Source organism: Trachypithecus francoisi, unplaced genomic scaffold (assembly GCF_009764315.1).
Source record: "Trachypithecus francoisi isolate TF-2019V2 unplaced genomic scaffold, Tfra_2.0 Lachesis_group5, whole genome shotgun sequence".
NCBI lineage: Eukaryota > Metazoa > Chordata > Mammalia > Primates > Cercopithecidae > Trachypithecus > Trachypithecus francoisi.
Window position 1 is genome coordinate 115181070 of NW_022681470.1, and position 16159 is coordinate 115197228.

General features: G+C 36.7%; 1 protein-coding gene across 1 annotated transcript; it reads left to right on the plus strand.

Moving 5' to 3' along the window:
- Positions 1 to 12652: 12652 nt before the first annotated feature.
- Positions 12653 to 13108, plus strand: LOC117075856 (ATP synthase subunit a-like; the record flags this gene model as incomplete). The annotated part of the gene is given in 1 exon segment (XM_033198605.1): positions 12653 to 13108. A coding segment is annotated over 1 exon segment (456 nt), but the record flags the coding sequence as incomplete, so codon positions are not given.
- Between the last annotated feature and the right edge of the window lie 3051 nt (positions 13109 to 16159).

Here is a 16159-nt window from a genome sequence, read left to right on the forward strand (position 1 = left end):
GGACAAAACCTCGTTCTTGACTGGACGTGGTGGCTTACGCCTGCAATCCCAGCATTTTGGGAGGCTGAGACGCGTGGATCACAAGGTCAGGAGATCAAGACCATCCTGGCTAACACGATGAAACCCTGTCTCCAGTGAAAAGAAAAAAAAAAGTTAGCCGGGCATGGTGGCAGGTGCCTTCAGTCCCAGCTACTCGGGAGACTGAGGCAGGAGAATGGCGTGCACCTGGGAGGCAGAGCTTGCAGTGAGCCGAGATCGCGCCACTGTACTCCAGCCTGGGAGACAGAGCGAGACTACGTCTCAAACGACAACAACAACAACAACAACAACAACAACAACCAACAACAGCTCATTCTTATTCTTTGTAGAAAGAAAAACTTGAAGTTGTAGGCTACTAAGAGAAAGAAGCCAATTAAAAAGGTTAGTGTATTGTATGCTCATTCTCGACCTATAAGACAATGTTAACAACTTTAGATATCAGCCATTGATTTTCAGCCCCATGGCAGAGTTATATCCGAGCAATTCCAGATTCCTTGCTGGCAGAGTTTACTTGAAGGTAGAGAAGTGACACAGAGGTATTTTATCACAATCACAGTCAAGCTCTGTGCATGACTGGATGACTTCTGGATAGGTAGAAATATGCCCTTATGTTTTCACTTCTGAAACATAAATAGTGCACCGTAATGCAAGCTCATCACATCTTTATAACAGCAACTGAGTGAGCTTTACCCAGGAGTTCCTTCACTGTTTCATAAAAGAGAATTCTTACAATTGTTCAAATGTTATCTGCAATATGTTTAATCTGTTTTGCAGACATACACAGTAACTCTCTTAATAATAGTAATAATCACACTTCCTTAATTTCATTTTTTTCTTGAAAGAGAAAAAATTATTAATTGCATAGTGAGTGATAAGGTGCTCTCATATCCTTCAAAAGGTATTTTACCAAAGGTCTCCCAGATCAGTTGTTTAAAATTCTACAGAAGAGTGCAGAGGAGGTAGAGACATGATTCCTAATTTTTTATCAATGTTGTGAGAAAAAGAATGCATTGATCAGACCTACAAAGAGAAAAAAAATATGACATGACATCAGAGAATGCCTTTTGCTTTGACAAAATTTATCAGCCATGTAGAGAATACTTATGAAATTATAGATTTTTGATTTAAATTAATTTTCCAGGTTGGATACTTACAAAAGAGTAGTGATCATTCAATGTCTTTGGCCTAAGTGACTATTTTCTGTTTTTCCTTATTTTATTTTATTTTTCATAAGATACAGTAATGATGCTTTGGATGATTCAAGGGTGAGAAGGATATTGATATGATCATTTTCAATCTATTTGAAAATTAATATCTTTGAAGGATCACATTTTGAAAATAATCAAATTTTTTGAAGATGCGAAAGTGAATTTTCAATGTAGTATTCCCTTACCATCAACATTCTTTATTTTTTTCCAGTTCCTCTTAGTCAAGCACCAGCTCAATTTTATACTTCCATTGTCATCTTATCTATATAATATTTTCTTTATATAAACTCATGAATTCAATTTATTTTAATACCATTTATACATGGTATTATATAATGTGTATTGTATAATATAGTACATTTACATGGCATTTGATTTTGCTTTTTTGGTTTGTTTGGCTTACATTTTCTTTGTGTTTGGTTACTTTGTTATTTGCTTAATTAAGTAGTCATTTAAAAATAAATATGAGTTAAATGATTCCTTAGAAAATGATACCTAAAGAGGAGAACAAATATAATGATGAAGAAGGTTGGGAAGGAGTGAGTTAGGGGTTTTAGATAGAATGACCAAAAAGGACTTCATTAAGAAAATGATGGTTGAATAAAGAAATGATGGAAAAGAGGGGAGAGCCATGTGGATATCTGCAGGAAGAGCATTCTAAGTTAACTAAAGCAGTATGTGTAAAGGACTTGAGTTTAGAGTGCTCTTCATGTGTTTAAGAAGCAAAAGGGTTACCAATGTGCCTGGAAGGAACTGAGCAAGAGAAAAAGAGTGGGGTACCTGATTCTATAGAGATTTATAGGTCCTCAAAGGAGTCTGGCTTTTATTCTAACAGACCTGAAAATACATGGGGGCTTTATGATTGACATGATTGAACTTGCATTTTAATAGGATTACTGTGACTGCTCTATTGAGAATGGAATGTATGGGGCATGAGTAGAAGCAGGGAAGCAAGTCAGAAAGCTACTCTAATTATCAAAGTAGTGAAAGAGGTAGTCTGAGCCTAGAAGATAAAACTCTATATTAATTCATTAGTACTTTCTTTGTCTGAGCCCTGGGATCAATGATCAGATCCTAGAACCAGGATCCCTGGCTTCTGTTAATGGAGAAGAAGTGGATGTAGAAATCAAGATCTGAACACTAGGCATACTTATTGCTACTGAACTATTTCAATGAACAGGAAATTGATTACTATTACCTCTTTTAAAATGTCATGACTATCTACTGAACCTTTTTTAAAAAATTCCAACCATAGAGGTTTTCTTGACTTTTCACATTCTCAGTTTGTGTTTCCTTCTCCCATAGTGAGAAGTAAGGGCCCCCAAAAAGATCAACATATTTACTCATTGGCTCAAAATTAAATACACAAAAAATAGTTTTAAAATTGGTATATCTATACCACTATGAAGATAAAAGTTGAAGATTTTTTTGCAATTCTCATTGCCTTTAGACTAAAGGTATATAATCAAAGTAATGTTTACAAAATATCATTTGGATTATATTTTTTCTAATGTGGTTATATAATCCATTTGATACACAGTATAACTTATTTTTGTTTACTTGTATTTAAATTTAATTTGTGTCAGTTAATTTTGATTTTTTTTTGAACATATAAAATGATAATGTGGTATTTAAAGTCAAAACTATATAAAGAACCATTTTAAGAGAAGTGTTGCTTCCTACCATCCAATTCCTGTTTACTTCCTAGAGGTAGTCTGTTAAATTAATGTTGAGTGTATTATCCTTATATTTCTTTTTGCAAAAATAAGCTAACACATGTATATGCCTCCTACTTTGTCTTACCAAGACACAGTAAATTATACATACACCATTGTACATAGCTTTGTAACTTAATAATACATACTGAAAATCATTCTATATCCCTTTATAGAGCTTCTCTCCATTCTTCTGTAGAGCTGCAGGTACTCCATTGGGTGTATGACTCATAACTTACTCAATTAAGTTTTATGTTTAGTTTTTTTTTGTTCTTAATATTTTGTAGTAACAAAAAAATGCTACAGTGAAAAACCTTCTGCATATATATTTCTCATATTGGAGCTATATCTTCAGAAAAATTCCTAGAAGTAAGATTTCTGGGTCAAAAGATAAATAAAAGTATAGGTTATTAATTTTTATTTAATTGACATATAAAAATTTAGCATTTATTGTGTACATTTGATGTTTTCAAATATGCATATACTGTGGAATGGCTCTATCAATCTAATTAACATATGCATTACCTCACATCTTTTATTTGCAGAGAGAATACTCAAAATCTATTGTCTTAGTGATTTTCAAAATACAGTACACTGTTATTAACCACTGCCACCATGTTGTACAAGAGATCTCTTGAACTTATTCCTAAGAAGAAGTTCTAACTGAAATTTTGTATCCCTTGACTTCATCCCTCCAAACCCCAAATCTTCCCAGCCTCTGGTAACCAACATTCTACTCTCTACTTCTATGAGCTTGTCTATTTTTAGATTAAACATATAAGTGAGATCATACAATATTTGTTTTTCTGCCCCTAGTTTATTTTACTTAACATACTGTTCTCAAGATTCATTCATGTCATTGCAAATGACAAAATTTCTTTCTTGAGACTGAAAAGTATTCCATTGTGTATATAAAACAAATCGTCTTTATTCATTCACTTATTGATGAAGATCAACATATTTACTCATTGGCTCAAAATTAAATGCACACAAAATAGTTTTAGAATTGATACATCTATACCACTATCAAGATAAAAGTTGAAGTTTTTTTTTTTTTTTTGCTATTCTCATTGTCAAAATAATGCGTATAGTTAGAAAAGAGAAGACATACAAAAACTTAGCCCGTTGTTTCTCTAACATTGAGAGATTTAGGAAATAAAGGAGAACCAGGTAAGGAAACGAAGAAATGTTCAGAGAGGTAGGGGGAAAATGTAAAGTTGACATCCTGGAAGTCACACAAAGAAAGCATATTAAGGTGGAGAGGCAGATGTTGCAAATAGGTCAAATTATTTGAGAATTGATCATGGGATTTAAGAACATAGATGCCTTTAGTGACCTTGATAAGAGCAGTTTTTGTGGTTGTTGGAGTAAAAGTCTCGTTGAACTGGGTTTGAGAAAGAATAGGCAGAAAAAATAAACTGAACTGGAGACTAGTGGTATAGACTACTCTTTAATATTTTTCCATAGACTGAAGTAGAGAAATGGGCAGCAATGTAAGTTTCTCAAGAACAGACACCATATGTTTTTTTTTTTTTTTGGTATGTTCATAGCACTTATTAATGCAAATATATTCATAAAAAGTGTACATTGCTAGTTAAAAATATTATCCAGTGTATGAATCTCCTTTATACCTTCAGGAAGAAACTAAAATGTTTTTTTTTCAGAAGGAAATCCAGTATTCTCTAGATCGAGAAAGATGCAAATGCAAGTGATTCCAATATAAGACAAACTTGAACATGTTGCCTACTCACAAGGTTGACATGATTGCTTATTTTTGGATAGATCTTCCAAACCATCATGTCATTTTTTAGTCAATTGTAGTCTCAATCAGAATATATATCTTTTCTAACTTATTATTGGGAATAACTTATAACTTATTGAGAAGCCATACATCATTAAGTAAGAAAAACTTTGAACATAAGGTGTGGGACATTCAGTTTCTCTGAATAAAATATAGACAGAACTATAGTTGTCATGGTTGCCAAAACAAATTACTGTTCTTTTTCCTTTTCTGTTTCATTAACATCCCTAGTTAGGCTTATAGGATTGTTGAGGTAGAATGCCTCCCAAATAGAGATGCCTTCTATTTTTTTGTTAAAATTCTTTTTTTGAATGGAGCAATTACCATAAATTACTGTAACATCCCCACCCCAAAATTGTTATCTGAGTGAATGATTGTGTTTTTGGAGATCTTGCCAAAGACTCGTTGGATGATGGGAAGGATCTGGTACTTCATCTTTACAAGGTCATTGGACCCTGTTTATTACTAACAACTGCCTTTCCGCTGAGGGGGGTGTCAATGTACCTTATCACGTTTCATTATTCTTATTTGGTAGAAGGAAACAGAAAAGTAATGTAAATTTTAGTAGCCATATTTCAAACAAAGAAGCAAAAAAAAAAGTGAGACATTTCTCAATTAAATAGCATTGTTTTATGTTCATTTAATTATTTCATAAAGTTGTGAGAAATTTTATTTATTGTTTCTTTTTTTGTTTCTCCTTTGAAAATAAATATTTATTCCATGTACTTTGTTTCTAATTGAAACAATTAATTAATTAGAGATGAACTCATTGACATATTTGGCTATATTGTGTCTGTTTAGTGAAGGCAGATGATATGGTTTGGCTCTGTGTTCCCACCCAAATCTCACCTTGAATTGTAGTAATCCCCACATGTCAAGAGGCAGACCAAATGGAGATAAGTGAATCATGGGGGTGGTTTCTGCCATGCTGTTCTCATGGTAGTGAGTGAGTTGTCATGAGATCTGATGGTTTTATAAAGGGCTCTTCCTCCTTTACTTGACACTCATTCTCTCTCCTGCCACCCTATGAAGAGGTGCCTTCTGCCATGATTGTAAGTTTCCCGAAGCCTCCAAAACCATGTGGAACTGTTAGTCAGTTCAACCTCTTTCCTTTATAAATTACCCAGTCTTGGGTATTTTTTCATATTAGCATGAGAATGAAATAATACAGCAAATTGGTACCAAAGGAATAGGGTGCTGCTATAAGGAAGGATATATGAAAATGTGAAAACAACTTTGGAACTGGATAACAGGCAGAGATTGGAACAGTTTGGAGGGCCCAGAAGAAAACAGGAGGATGTGCAAAAATTTGAAACTTCCTAGTGACTTAAAGGACTCAGAAGGCAGGAGGATGTGGGAAAGTTGGGACTTCCTAGAGACTTCCAATGACTTTGACCAAAATGCTGATAGTGATATGGACAATGAAGTCCAGGCTGAGGTGGTTTCAGATGAAGATGAGGAACTTGTTGGAAACTGGAGAAAAGATGACTCTTGTTATGCTTTAGCAAAGAGACTGTTGGCAGCATATTGCCCCTGCTATAGAGATCTGTGGAGCTTTAAAACTTGAGAGAGATAATTTAGTGTTTCTGGTGGGAGATGTTTATAAGTGGCAAAGCATTTAACAGGAAGCAGAACATAAAAGTTTAGAAAATTTGCAGCTCGACATTGTGCTAGAAAAGAAAAACCCATTTTCTGAGGAGAAATTCAAGCCTGATGCAGAAATTTGCATAAGTAACGAGGAGCTGTATTAGTCTGTTTACATGCTGCTGATAAAGACATACCTGGGACTAGGCAATTTACAGAAAAAAAGAGGTTTAGTTGGACTTACAGTTCCACGTGGCTGGGAGGCCTCACAATCGTGGTGGAAGGCAAAGAAGAGCAAGTCACATGTGGATGGCAGCAGGCAAAAAGAGAGCTTGTGCAGACAAACTTCCATTTTTAAAACCATCAGATATTGTGAGACCCATTTACTATCATGAGGACAGCATGGGAAAGACCACCCCCATGATTCAATCATCTTCCACCCAGTTCTTCCCAAAACACATGGGAGTTATGGGAGCTATAAGATGAGATTTGGGTGGGGACACAGAGCCAAACCGTATCAGAAGCCAAATGATAATTGCCAAGAAAATGGGGAAAATGTCTCCAGGGCATATCAGAGATCTTCATGGCAGCCCCTTCCATCACAGGCTTGGAGGCCTAAGAGGGCAAAAAGATTCCATGGACTGGGCCCAGGACTTTGCTGCTTTGTGCAGTCTCAGGACTTGGTCCACTGTGTCCCAGCCATGGCTAAAACGGGCCAAGGTACAGTTGGGGCCATGGCTTCAGAGGGTGCAAACCCCAAGCCTTGGCAGCTTCCACATGGTGTTGAGCCTATAGGTGCACAGAAGTCAAGAACTGAAGTTTGAGAACTTCTGCCTAGATTTCAGAGGATGTATGGAAATGTCTGGATGTCCAGGTGGAAGTTTGCTGCAGGGGCTGGACCCTCATGGAGAGCTGCTGCTAGAGCAGTACAGAAGGAAAATGTGGGGTTGGAACCCCCAGAGTCCCCACTGGGGCACTGCCTAGTGGAGTTGTGAGAAGAGGGCCACTATCCTCCAGACCCCAGAATGGTAGATCCACTGACAGCTTGCACCATGCTCCTGGAAAAGCCACAGACACTCAATATTAGCCCATGAAGGAAGCTTGGAGGGGGGCTGTACCTTGCAAAGCCACAGAGATGGAGCTTTCCAAGGCTATGGGAGCCACCTCTTGCATCAGTGTGACCTGGTTGTTAGACATGGAGTCAAAGGAGATCATTTTGGAATTTTAATGTTTAATGACTGCCCTACTGGATTTTGGACTTTCATAGGGCCTGTAGCCCCTTTATTTTGGCCAGTTTCTCCCATTTGGAATGGGTGTATTTACCCAATATCTGTACCTCCAATTTATCTAGGAAGTAACTAACTTTCTTTTAATTTTACAGTTTCATAGGCAAAAGAGACTTGCTTTGTCTCTGATGAGACTTTGGACTTGTACTTCTGGGTTAATGCTGGAATGAGTTAAGACTTTGGGGGACTGTTGGAAGGGCATGATTGTGTTTTGAAATGTGAAGACATGAGATTTGAGAGGGGCCAGGGTGGAATGATATGGTTTAACTCTGTGTCCCTACCCAAATATCACCTTGAATTGTAATAATTCCCACATGTCAAGGGTGAGATGAGGTGGAGATAACTGAATCTTGGGGGCAGTTACCCCCATGCTGCTGCCCTCATGATAGTGAATGAATTCTCACATGATCTGGTGGTCTTATAAGGGGCTTTCCCCTTTGCTTGGCCTTCATTTTCTCTCTTGCCACCCCGTGAAGAGGTGTCTTCTGCCATGATTGTAAGTTTTCTGAGGCCTCCACAACCATTCAGAAATGTGAGTCAGTTAAACCTCTTTCCTTGATAAATTATGCAGTCTTGGGTATTTCTTCATAGCAGTGGGAGATCAGACTAATACAGCAGAAATTTTTAATTTTCTGTCTATAGTTTAAATATTCAGGATAGAAGATATAATATAGTTAAAATATCACCTAACTGTTTTGGTAACTATTCATTTTTTCACTTATTAATTCAACATACTATTAGCAAGCTTCTTATATGAAAAACACTAACAATGTAAAGCAAGCCAGTAATTATTAGAGGCTTACTCTGTGTGAGGTACTTTGCTAAGTGTTTTCTTTCTCTCGATCCCACGAGGTAGGTACTGGTATTATTTCTTTTGTGATGATTTGAAAGCTGAGCTTCCTGAAGGCTATGAAACTTACTCAAGATCAACCAGTCACTGTACAACAGAGCTAAAACTTGTACTAAGCTCTCTGACTCTATAGCTCATGATCTTAGCCTTAGATTCTGGAGAAAAAGGTAATAAATTGTTACTTTTGAGACAATTGTGGTTTGGAGATGAATGTCATTGTGGCAGCCTGACATTTTGTGTACAGTAAGGAATTATCTGTTGGTGAAGGCCAGACGACGAAGGAACAGTTTTTCCATGTTAAATACTGCTTTTGTGGAACTATGACTATGTGACTGGCACCTGCTGGGCACTGTGGTGGCCGGGCACGGTGGCTCAAGCCTGTAATCCCAGCACTTTGGGAGGCTGAGGCGGGCGGATCACGAGGTCAGGAAATCGAGACCATCCTGGCTAACACGGTGAAACCCCGTCTCTACTAAAAAATACAAAAAACTAGACGGGCGAGGTGGCGGGTGCCTGTAGTCCTAGCTACTCGGGAGGCTGAGGCAGGAGAATGGCGTAAACCCGGGAGGCGGAGCTTGCAGTGAGCTGAGATCCGGCCACTGCACTCCAGCCCGGGCCACAGAGCGAGACTCCGTCTCAAAAAAAAAAAAAAAAAAAAAAAAAAGAGAAATGGTGGTAAATAATCTACTTGTAAGGTGCTTAAGTCAAGTTCTCCATAGTATCTGTGAGCATTTGGACATTGTTAAACTTCAATTTCAGTTCTTATTTTCCTCTGAGGATACTGTTTGGCCTCCTCTAAACCAAAATGTTTGGTTTACAAAGACACAATCATCAAGATGGCCTTAACATTTTCCTCAGCTTAACTAAATTTTCAACAGGTTTCTTTAGGACTATAGTCTCCTGACCTCACCTTTTTTAAAGCACTCACTTTAGAAAACTTGCAGTTGTAATTCTTTCTCTACCTATTTGAGATGTGAATCTTCTATAACTCAGGAATGTCTTTCTTAAGGACCTGGAGCCATCTCTTTGAAATACAGTCATCGAGAAAGGTAGGGTTCCCATCTTTCAGTCTCTGTGGAAGGGCAAAATCCTAACTTTGATAAGTTACACTTAGCAAATGCATATGGCCTAATCACTTTGACCAACTTCTTCCTAACATCCTCTAGTACTTTTCCATTAACCCCAGTAATTAAAAATCCTTCCGTTCTTTGTTTTAGCAGGGTGAGGTTAATCTCTCTCATCTATTGCAATAGCCTTAAGTAAAATATTCTTCAATGTTTAACCCATCTGGTGCAATTTTACTTTGGCCCATATGCCACAGATGTGGTGGAATCAGAAAAACCAGGACATGACAAGCGTGATGAAGACACTCAGAAAGAAAGGGTTCACAGCATGTGCATGACTTAAGTTGGAAGCTAGAAAATTCTGTTTATATCCCTTCTAGTAAAATACATTGAAACTAGAGAATGTTAGATTTGAAATGGATACTTGATATCAGTAACTTCAATCCCTATGGGTTACCAGTGAGAAAAGAGGTAATTTGCCCAAAGTCACCGATATGGTCAGCATTGGTATTATAAGGCCTATCTTCCAAGAGTCATCTCAGACCATTTTGGGCAGTCTTGTGTTTACATCTTTTGCAGATGCAGTCAAGAATCTTTAGGCTACCAGTCAAAAAAAATGCATCTCATCTATGTAAGATATTATCACTACTCTGGCAAAGAGTTTGGTAACCATTGTGGGAGGACTACATAAGTTGTCATAATCCATTTTTAATTCCATAAAATATTTGGGCTCATGAATTGGATTTAATATGAAATACTATATCACATAAAGCCTCATTATTTGAATTAAGACCTACCAGTCAATGCCCTATATGTCTTTAATTTTAAAACATCCAATTTTGCTTCAAGCTGTTAGGAAAATTAAAATGCATTATTTTTAGATTTTACAGCATTTTCAAGTAGTCTGTTGTCATGAGATGAATATTACAGTCTATCAGGTTTTTAAATTCATGATGCTATTTAAACAATATCAGTTTTTTGTATGTGCTGTTCAATTTCTCATTATCATGCAACAAATCTTTTTCTAAATTGCCTGAGGTTAGTGCCTTTGTTAGAACCCAGGAGGCTGGAAGACATAGCTTAAATCATGAGGCAGTTAACTCTCATATATTTGAAAAGATATATATAATTTAAAAATATTAACATCAAGGTCATGTCACCAGATTTAGCCATTATCAGACTTCAGTCACTAAAGATTAAAATTAAAATTCATAATTTTGACACAATATAATGTATCTGTGTGGTCATCTTCATTTAGTACCTGGCTCAAAAAATTTGGCTTTGGAAATGTACTGGGTCACAGGGAGTGTTTGGGATTGCTTAGCTTCAAAGGCAGTTTAAAAAAAGAATAAGCAAAGCACATAAACACACAGATTTACAGTCTAATGCTTACTCAGCCATTTAACCTTTTTCTCCATTTAGGTTCATCAATCGTTGATTGTTTTCAACTAACCATAAAGATATCGGAACACTATACCTGCTACTTGGCACATGAGCAGGGATAGTAGGCATCACCTTAAGCCTCCTAATTCGAGCAGAATTGGGCCAACCAGGGACTCTGCTAGAAGATGATCAGATCTACAATGTTATTGTTACTGCCCACGCATTCATTATAATCTTCTTTATAGTAATACCAATCATGATTGGGGGTTTTGGCAACTGGCTAGTCCCTCTGATAATTGGTGCACCTGATATGGCATATCCCCTGATAAATAATATGAGCTTCTGACTTCTTCCCCCATCTTTTCTACTCCTACTTGCATCTTCAATAGTAGAAGCTGGCGCTTGATCCAGCTAAACACTTTATCCCCCTTTAGCAGGAAACCTAGCACATGCAGGAGCCTCTGTGGATCTGATCATCTTCTCGCTCCACTTAGCAGGTGCTTCTTCTATTTTAGGGGCCATTAACTTGACTGCCACAATTATTAACATAAAACCCCCAGCCATAACCCAGTATCAAGCATCCCTTTTTGTCTGATAAATCTTCATTAACGCGGTCCTTCTACTCCTTTTCCCCTCAGTCCTAGCCACCGGCATTACTATACTATTAACTGACAGTAACCTCAACACTCCTTTTTTTGACCCTGCTGGTGGGGGTGACCCTGTCTTGTACCAATCTTGTACCAACATTTATTCTAATTCATAGATATTAAGTCTATATCCTTATCCTACCAGGCTTCGGGATAATCTCCCACATCACATCGTATTATTCTGGAAAAAAAAAATAACCATTTGGGTACATGGATATAGTAGAAACCATAATATCAATTGGCTTCTTAGGATTTATAGTATGAGCCCACCATATATTTACAGTAGGAATAAGTGTAGACACACAAGCATACGTCACCTCCGCTACCATAATTATTGCTATTCCTACTGGTGTCAAGGTCTTCAGCTAATTAGCTACGCTGCATGGCAGTAATATCAAATGACCTCCCACAATATTCTGAGCCTTAGGCTTCATTTTCCTTTTCAAAGTAGGAGGTTTAAATGGCATCATACTAGCTAACTCATCACTAGACATTGTCTTACACGACATATTATGTTGTAGCCCATTACTGCTACATCCTATCAATAGGAGCAATATTCGCCATTATAGGAGGCTTTGTCCACTCTTTTCCCCTATTTTCAGGCTACATACTTAATCAGACCTATGCTAAAATCCACTTCACCATGATATTCATAGGTGTTAATTTAACGTTTTTTTCCACAGCACTTCCTCGGCCTATCCAGTATGCCCTGATGTTACTCTGATTATCCTGATGTGTATGCCGGATGAAATGTTATTTCATCTGTAGGTTCATTTATCTCACTAACAGCAGTTATACTAACAGTCTTTATAATCTGAGAAGCCTTTGCTTCAAAATGAAAAGTACTAACAATTGAACGATCATCTACTAATTTAGAGTGGCTTTACGGCTGTCTACCACCTTACCACACGTTCAAAGAGCCAACCTACGTGAAAACCTAAATGACAAAGGAAGGAATTGAACCTCCAGAAACTAGTTTCAAGCCAATGCCACAACCTATATGACTCTCTCTTGATAAGATATTAGTGAAATTATTACATAACTTTGTCAAAGTAAATTTATAAGTTAAACACTATATGTCTTAATGGCCTCAACCAATCTCCTCGGGCTTCTACCCCATTCGTTTACACCAACTACCCAATTGTCAATAAACCTAGGTATAGCAATCCCCTCATGAGCAGGAGCAGTAATTATAGACTTCCACTTTGAGACAAAAAACTCCTTAGCTCATTTTTTACCACAAGGCATACCTATGCCACTTATCCCTATACTAGTGATCATTGAAACTATTAGCCTATTCATTCAACCAATGGCATTAGCTGTACGATTAACAGTCACCATTACAGCCAGACACCTACTAATGCATTTAATTGGAGGAGCTACACGAGTACTATCAACTATCAGATTTCCCACAGCTTCAATTGCTCTCATTATTCTAACCCTACTGACCATCCTCAAATTCGCTGTAGCCCTTATTCAGGCCTATGTCTTTACACTACTAGTAAGCCTTTACCTATATGACAACACGTAATGACCCACCAAATGCATGCCTACCATATAGTTAAACCCACCCCCTGACCACTGACAGGAGCTCTCTCAGCAATCCTAATAACATCTGACCTGGTCATATGATTTCACTTTAACTCTGTCACCTTTAACTCTATCTTATTTTGAATGTGAAAAAGATAAAAATGGAATGGCTATAACACAAAGCTAGGCTAAGCTGCTGTGCTTCCGGGCTGAAAGGTTTATGGCTCATTTAAAAGTGCCTGTTGGCGATGACTAGAGCTTAGTGGGAAGGACATTTTGATGATTATTTTCAAAGTGTCAGTTCATCTAGTTAGTTTTGTAAATGGAGAGAAAATGCTATGAAACAGCTGTTCTTATGTGAGTAACAAATGATTAAGTACTTATTCTATCACTTGGCCTAATAAACCTTTGCATTTAGAAATACAAAAAGATCAAAACATTTAAGTTGTTAAGGAGTTAAAGCACATAGTAACTGACCAGGCACATTTGACCTCCTTTCACTTGAGCGAGAGCTCTTCTACATGCTGTTAGCAGCACCCAAGTCCTTCTCTTATGATTTCATTGAAATACGTTTGTGTCCTGATGTAGGCTCACAGTTTCTTATTAGCAGTTTAAACCTAAACGTTTGTTCATCTTGTATGTTTTTGGAAAGCCCCTTTTGTAGCTTCAATTGATGTGAGATTACTGATATTTTTATTTATTATATAAATTATTTATTTATGTGTCACATTATTGTGAAAATTTGTTTCACTGCAGAAATATTGCTAATTTTGATTACGGGGATCTTCTCTAGACTCTAATGTGGGTGTTATACGTAACATGGTGCAGGGACTGTATTATCTTCCTACAAGCTAACATTTTTGAATACTAAAACCCAGCTGGCTCCAGAGGTATTTTTTAGGGAATTACAGATCCCTATCACTTACGATATGTAGCATACTCTGGTAACTAAGGCTAATATTTGCTTCCCTGCCTACTATAGTGTGGAAATGTTCCTGAGGGTGAGTGATCACCTAGCCATTACACTTTCTAGCTCATCTTGCCGCAGTTGTGATCCTTTGACTAAATATAACCAATAGAATATAAAAATAGTATATTCATAATTTTATTTCATTTATTGTCATAATAACTTTGGGAAGTCACTATGGTTAGCAGTATTATTTTTGAAAGCAGAAATATAGAGGCTCAGAAGTTCTTGCAACTCTTAAATGAGAACCTTAGAGGTGGAAAATAATTCTTCTGATGTCAAATTCCATGCTCCTCCTAACACAAAAAAATCTTAAAATAGATAGTTTCTCTTTTTTTCTCTTCTATTCTTGGGCAAGTATTTGCAAATATGCTTCTATGTTTCCTTTTTTTTTTCCTAGATAAGGCCAGACATACTGCATAGACTGGGTATAAATCCAGGCACATGTTTATTTATGGCTCTCAGCATAAGTTTGCTGGATCAGCCTAAGCAAATCTGTCAGTCATTTTTGGGGCGTTTATTAGAGCAGTTCTATCGATATTGTGAAGATATATAGTAATAATAATTATTACATCTTTGAGTGTTTACCATACACCAACTATTCTTTAAATGTTTTTCATACATCAATATATTTTCTATTCACAACAATCCTATGAATTAGTTGACATAATTATTCACATTTTACAGATAAGAAAACTGAAACATAACACAATGAAGCAGTTTTCTCAAGGTCACATGGCTACAAGTGGCAGAGACAGCCATTGGATCCAGTCTGCCTCCAGAACCTACATTCTTAAACATCGTGATATCGTGTCTCTCAGCATGTGTTAATATTTACCTAATTGATAATAATTATTTATTAACTGAATAAATGACATTTAATTTGAGAGTTACTATCATAATTAAGTACCTAGGGTGGAATTTTTAAAGTATTTAATATTGACTTTTGATCCAGAGAATTACATTTAATTTTGTTTTTAATACATCTTTCATAAAACAGTTTCTTGTTTCAATGAAATTTGGAGACTCACATTTAATAACAAGTTCTAACAGAAGCAGAGATATTTAAATGGGGTCTAGAGGAGGAATATAAGAGAGGAAGGGCTTACGTTCAGAAGAAAAGAGACACTGAGTTAAGAGATACTGAGTTAAGAGATATTAAGGAAAAGAGATACAGTATAGAAATTTCCTGAGAGACCCCAGATGCCAGAAGAGTCAGCAGAAGGAATGAATGCTATATGGTGCTAAAAAGACTGGAGGGAGAGGGTTCCTGCATGCTCAGATCTTATTAAAGACTGAGTAGATGGGAACAGAGAAGCCAGGCAAATATAGACAGAGATAAATATTGAGTGCATTAGCTATCCTGTAGGAGAGTGCCCCTTCAAAACCAACTTGAATGTTAGTTACTTCAACTGACTGTTATCGACTTTGGCTATTATCCCATTCCATATTCCCATGAAGATGTCCGCACAGTGGGATCCTTAAGAAAAACTCACAAAAACAAGATTACTATTATATTAATATGTTTCTCCTCTAGAGATTTCAGAGGTCTTTTAAACATTCACTCATCATGCATTTTTGCATACCTTGTTTATCTTTTAAAAATTAACTGTCATTTATTTAGTGCTTTGTCTCTTTTCATGCACTAATATGTGAGGCACTGTAATATATTAATTAAAGGACAAACTCTGGAAGCTAGACAGATATGGAATATAATTTTTGGTCATCCACGTCCTAGCTTTGTGACCTTGAACAAGTTACATAATCTCTCTAAATCTTAGTTACATCACTTGTAAGCTGGGGAATAATAAAAGTACCTACTTCATAAAGCTGTAGTGATAGTTTAATGAAATAATGTTTGTAAATCACTCAATGCAGTGCCTGGCCCATAATTAGTGTTCAATAAATATAGACTCTTATTAAACTGATGGTGCATTTTGTGAAGTTGATTTACCTTTCCAAAGTGAGCAATATCACTCTCTCTTCTTCCTGGCAGGAATAAACTTAACAATATTTCTAACAGTGCCACTGTTGCTTTGGCCTAAGTGTGGAACAGCCTTTGAAAGATTACAACAGCAAAATAAG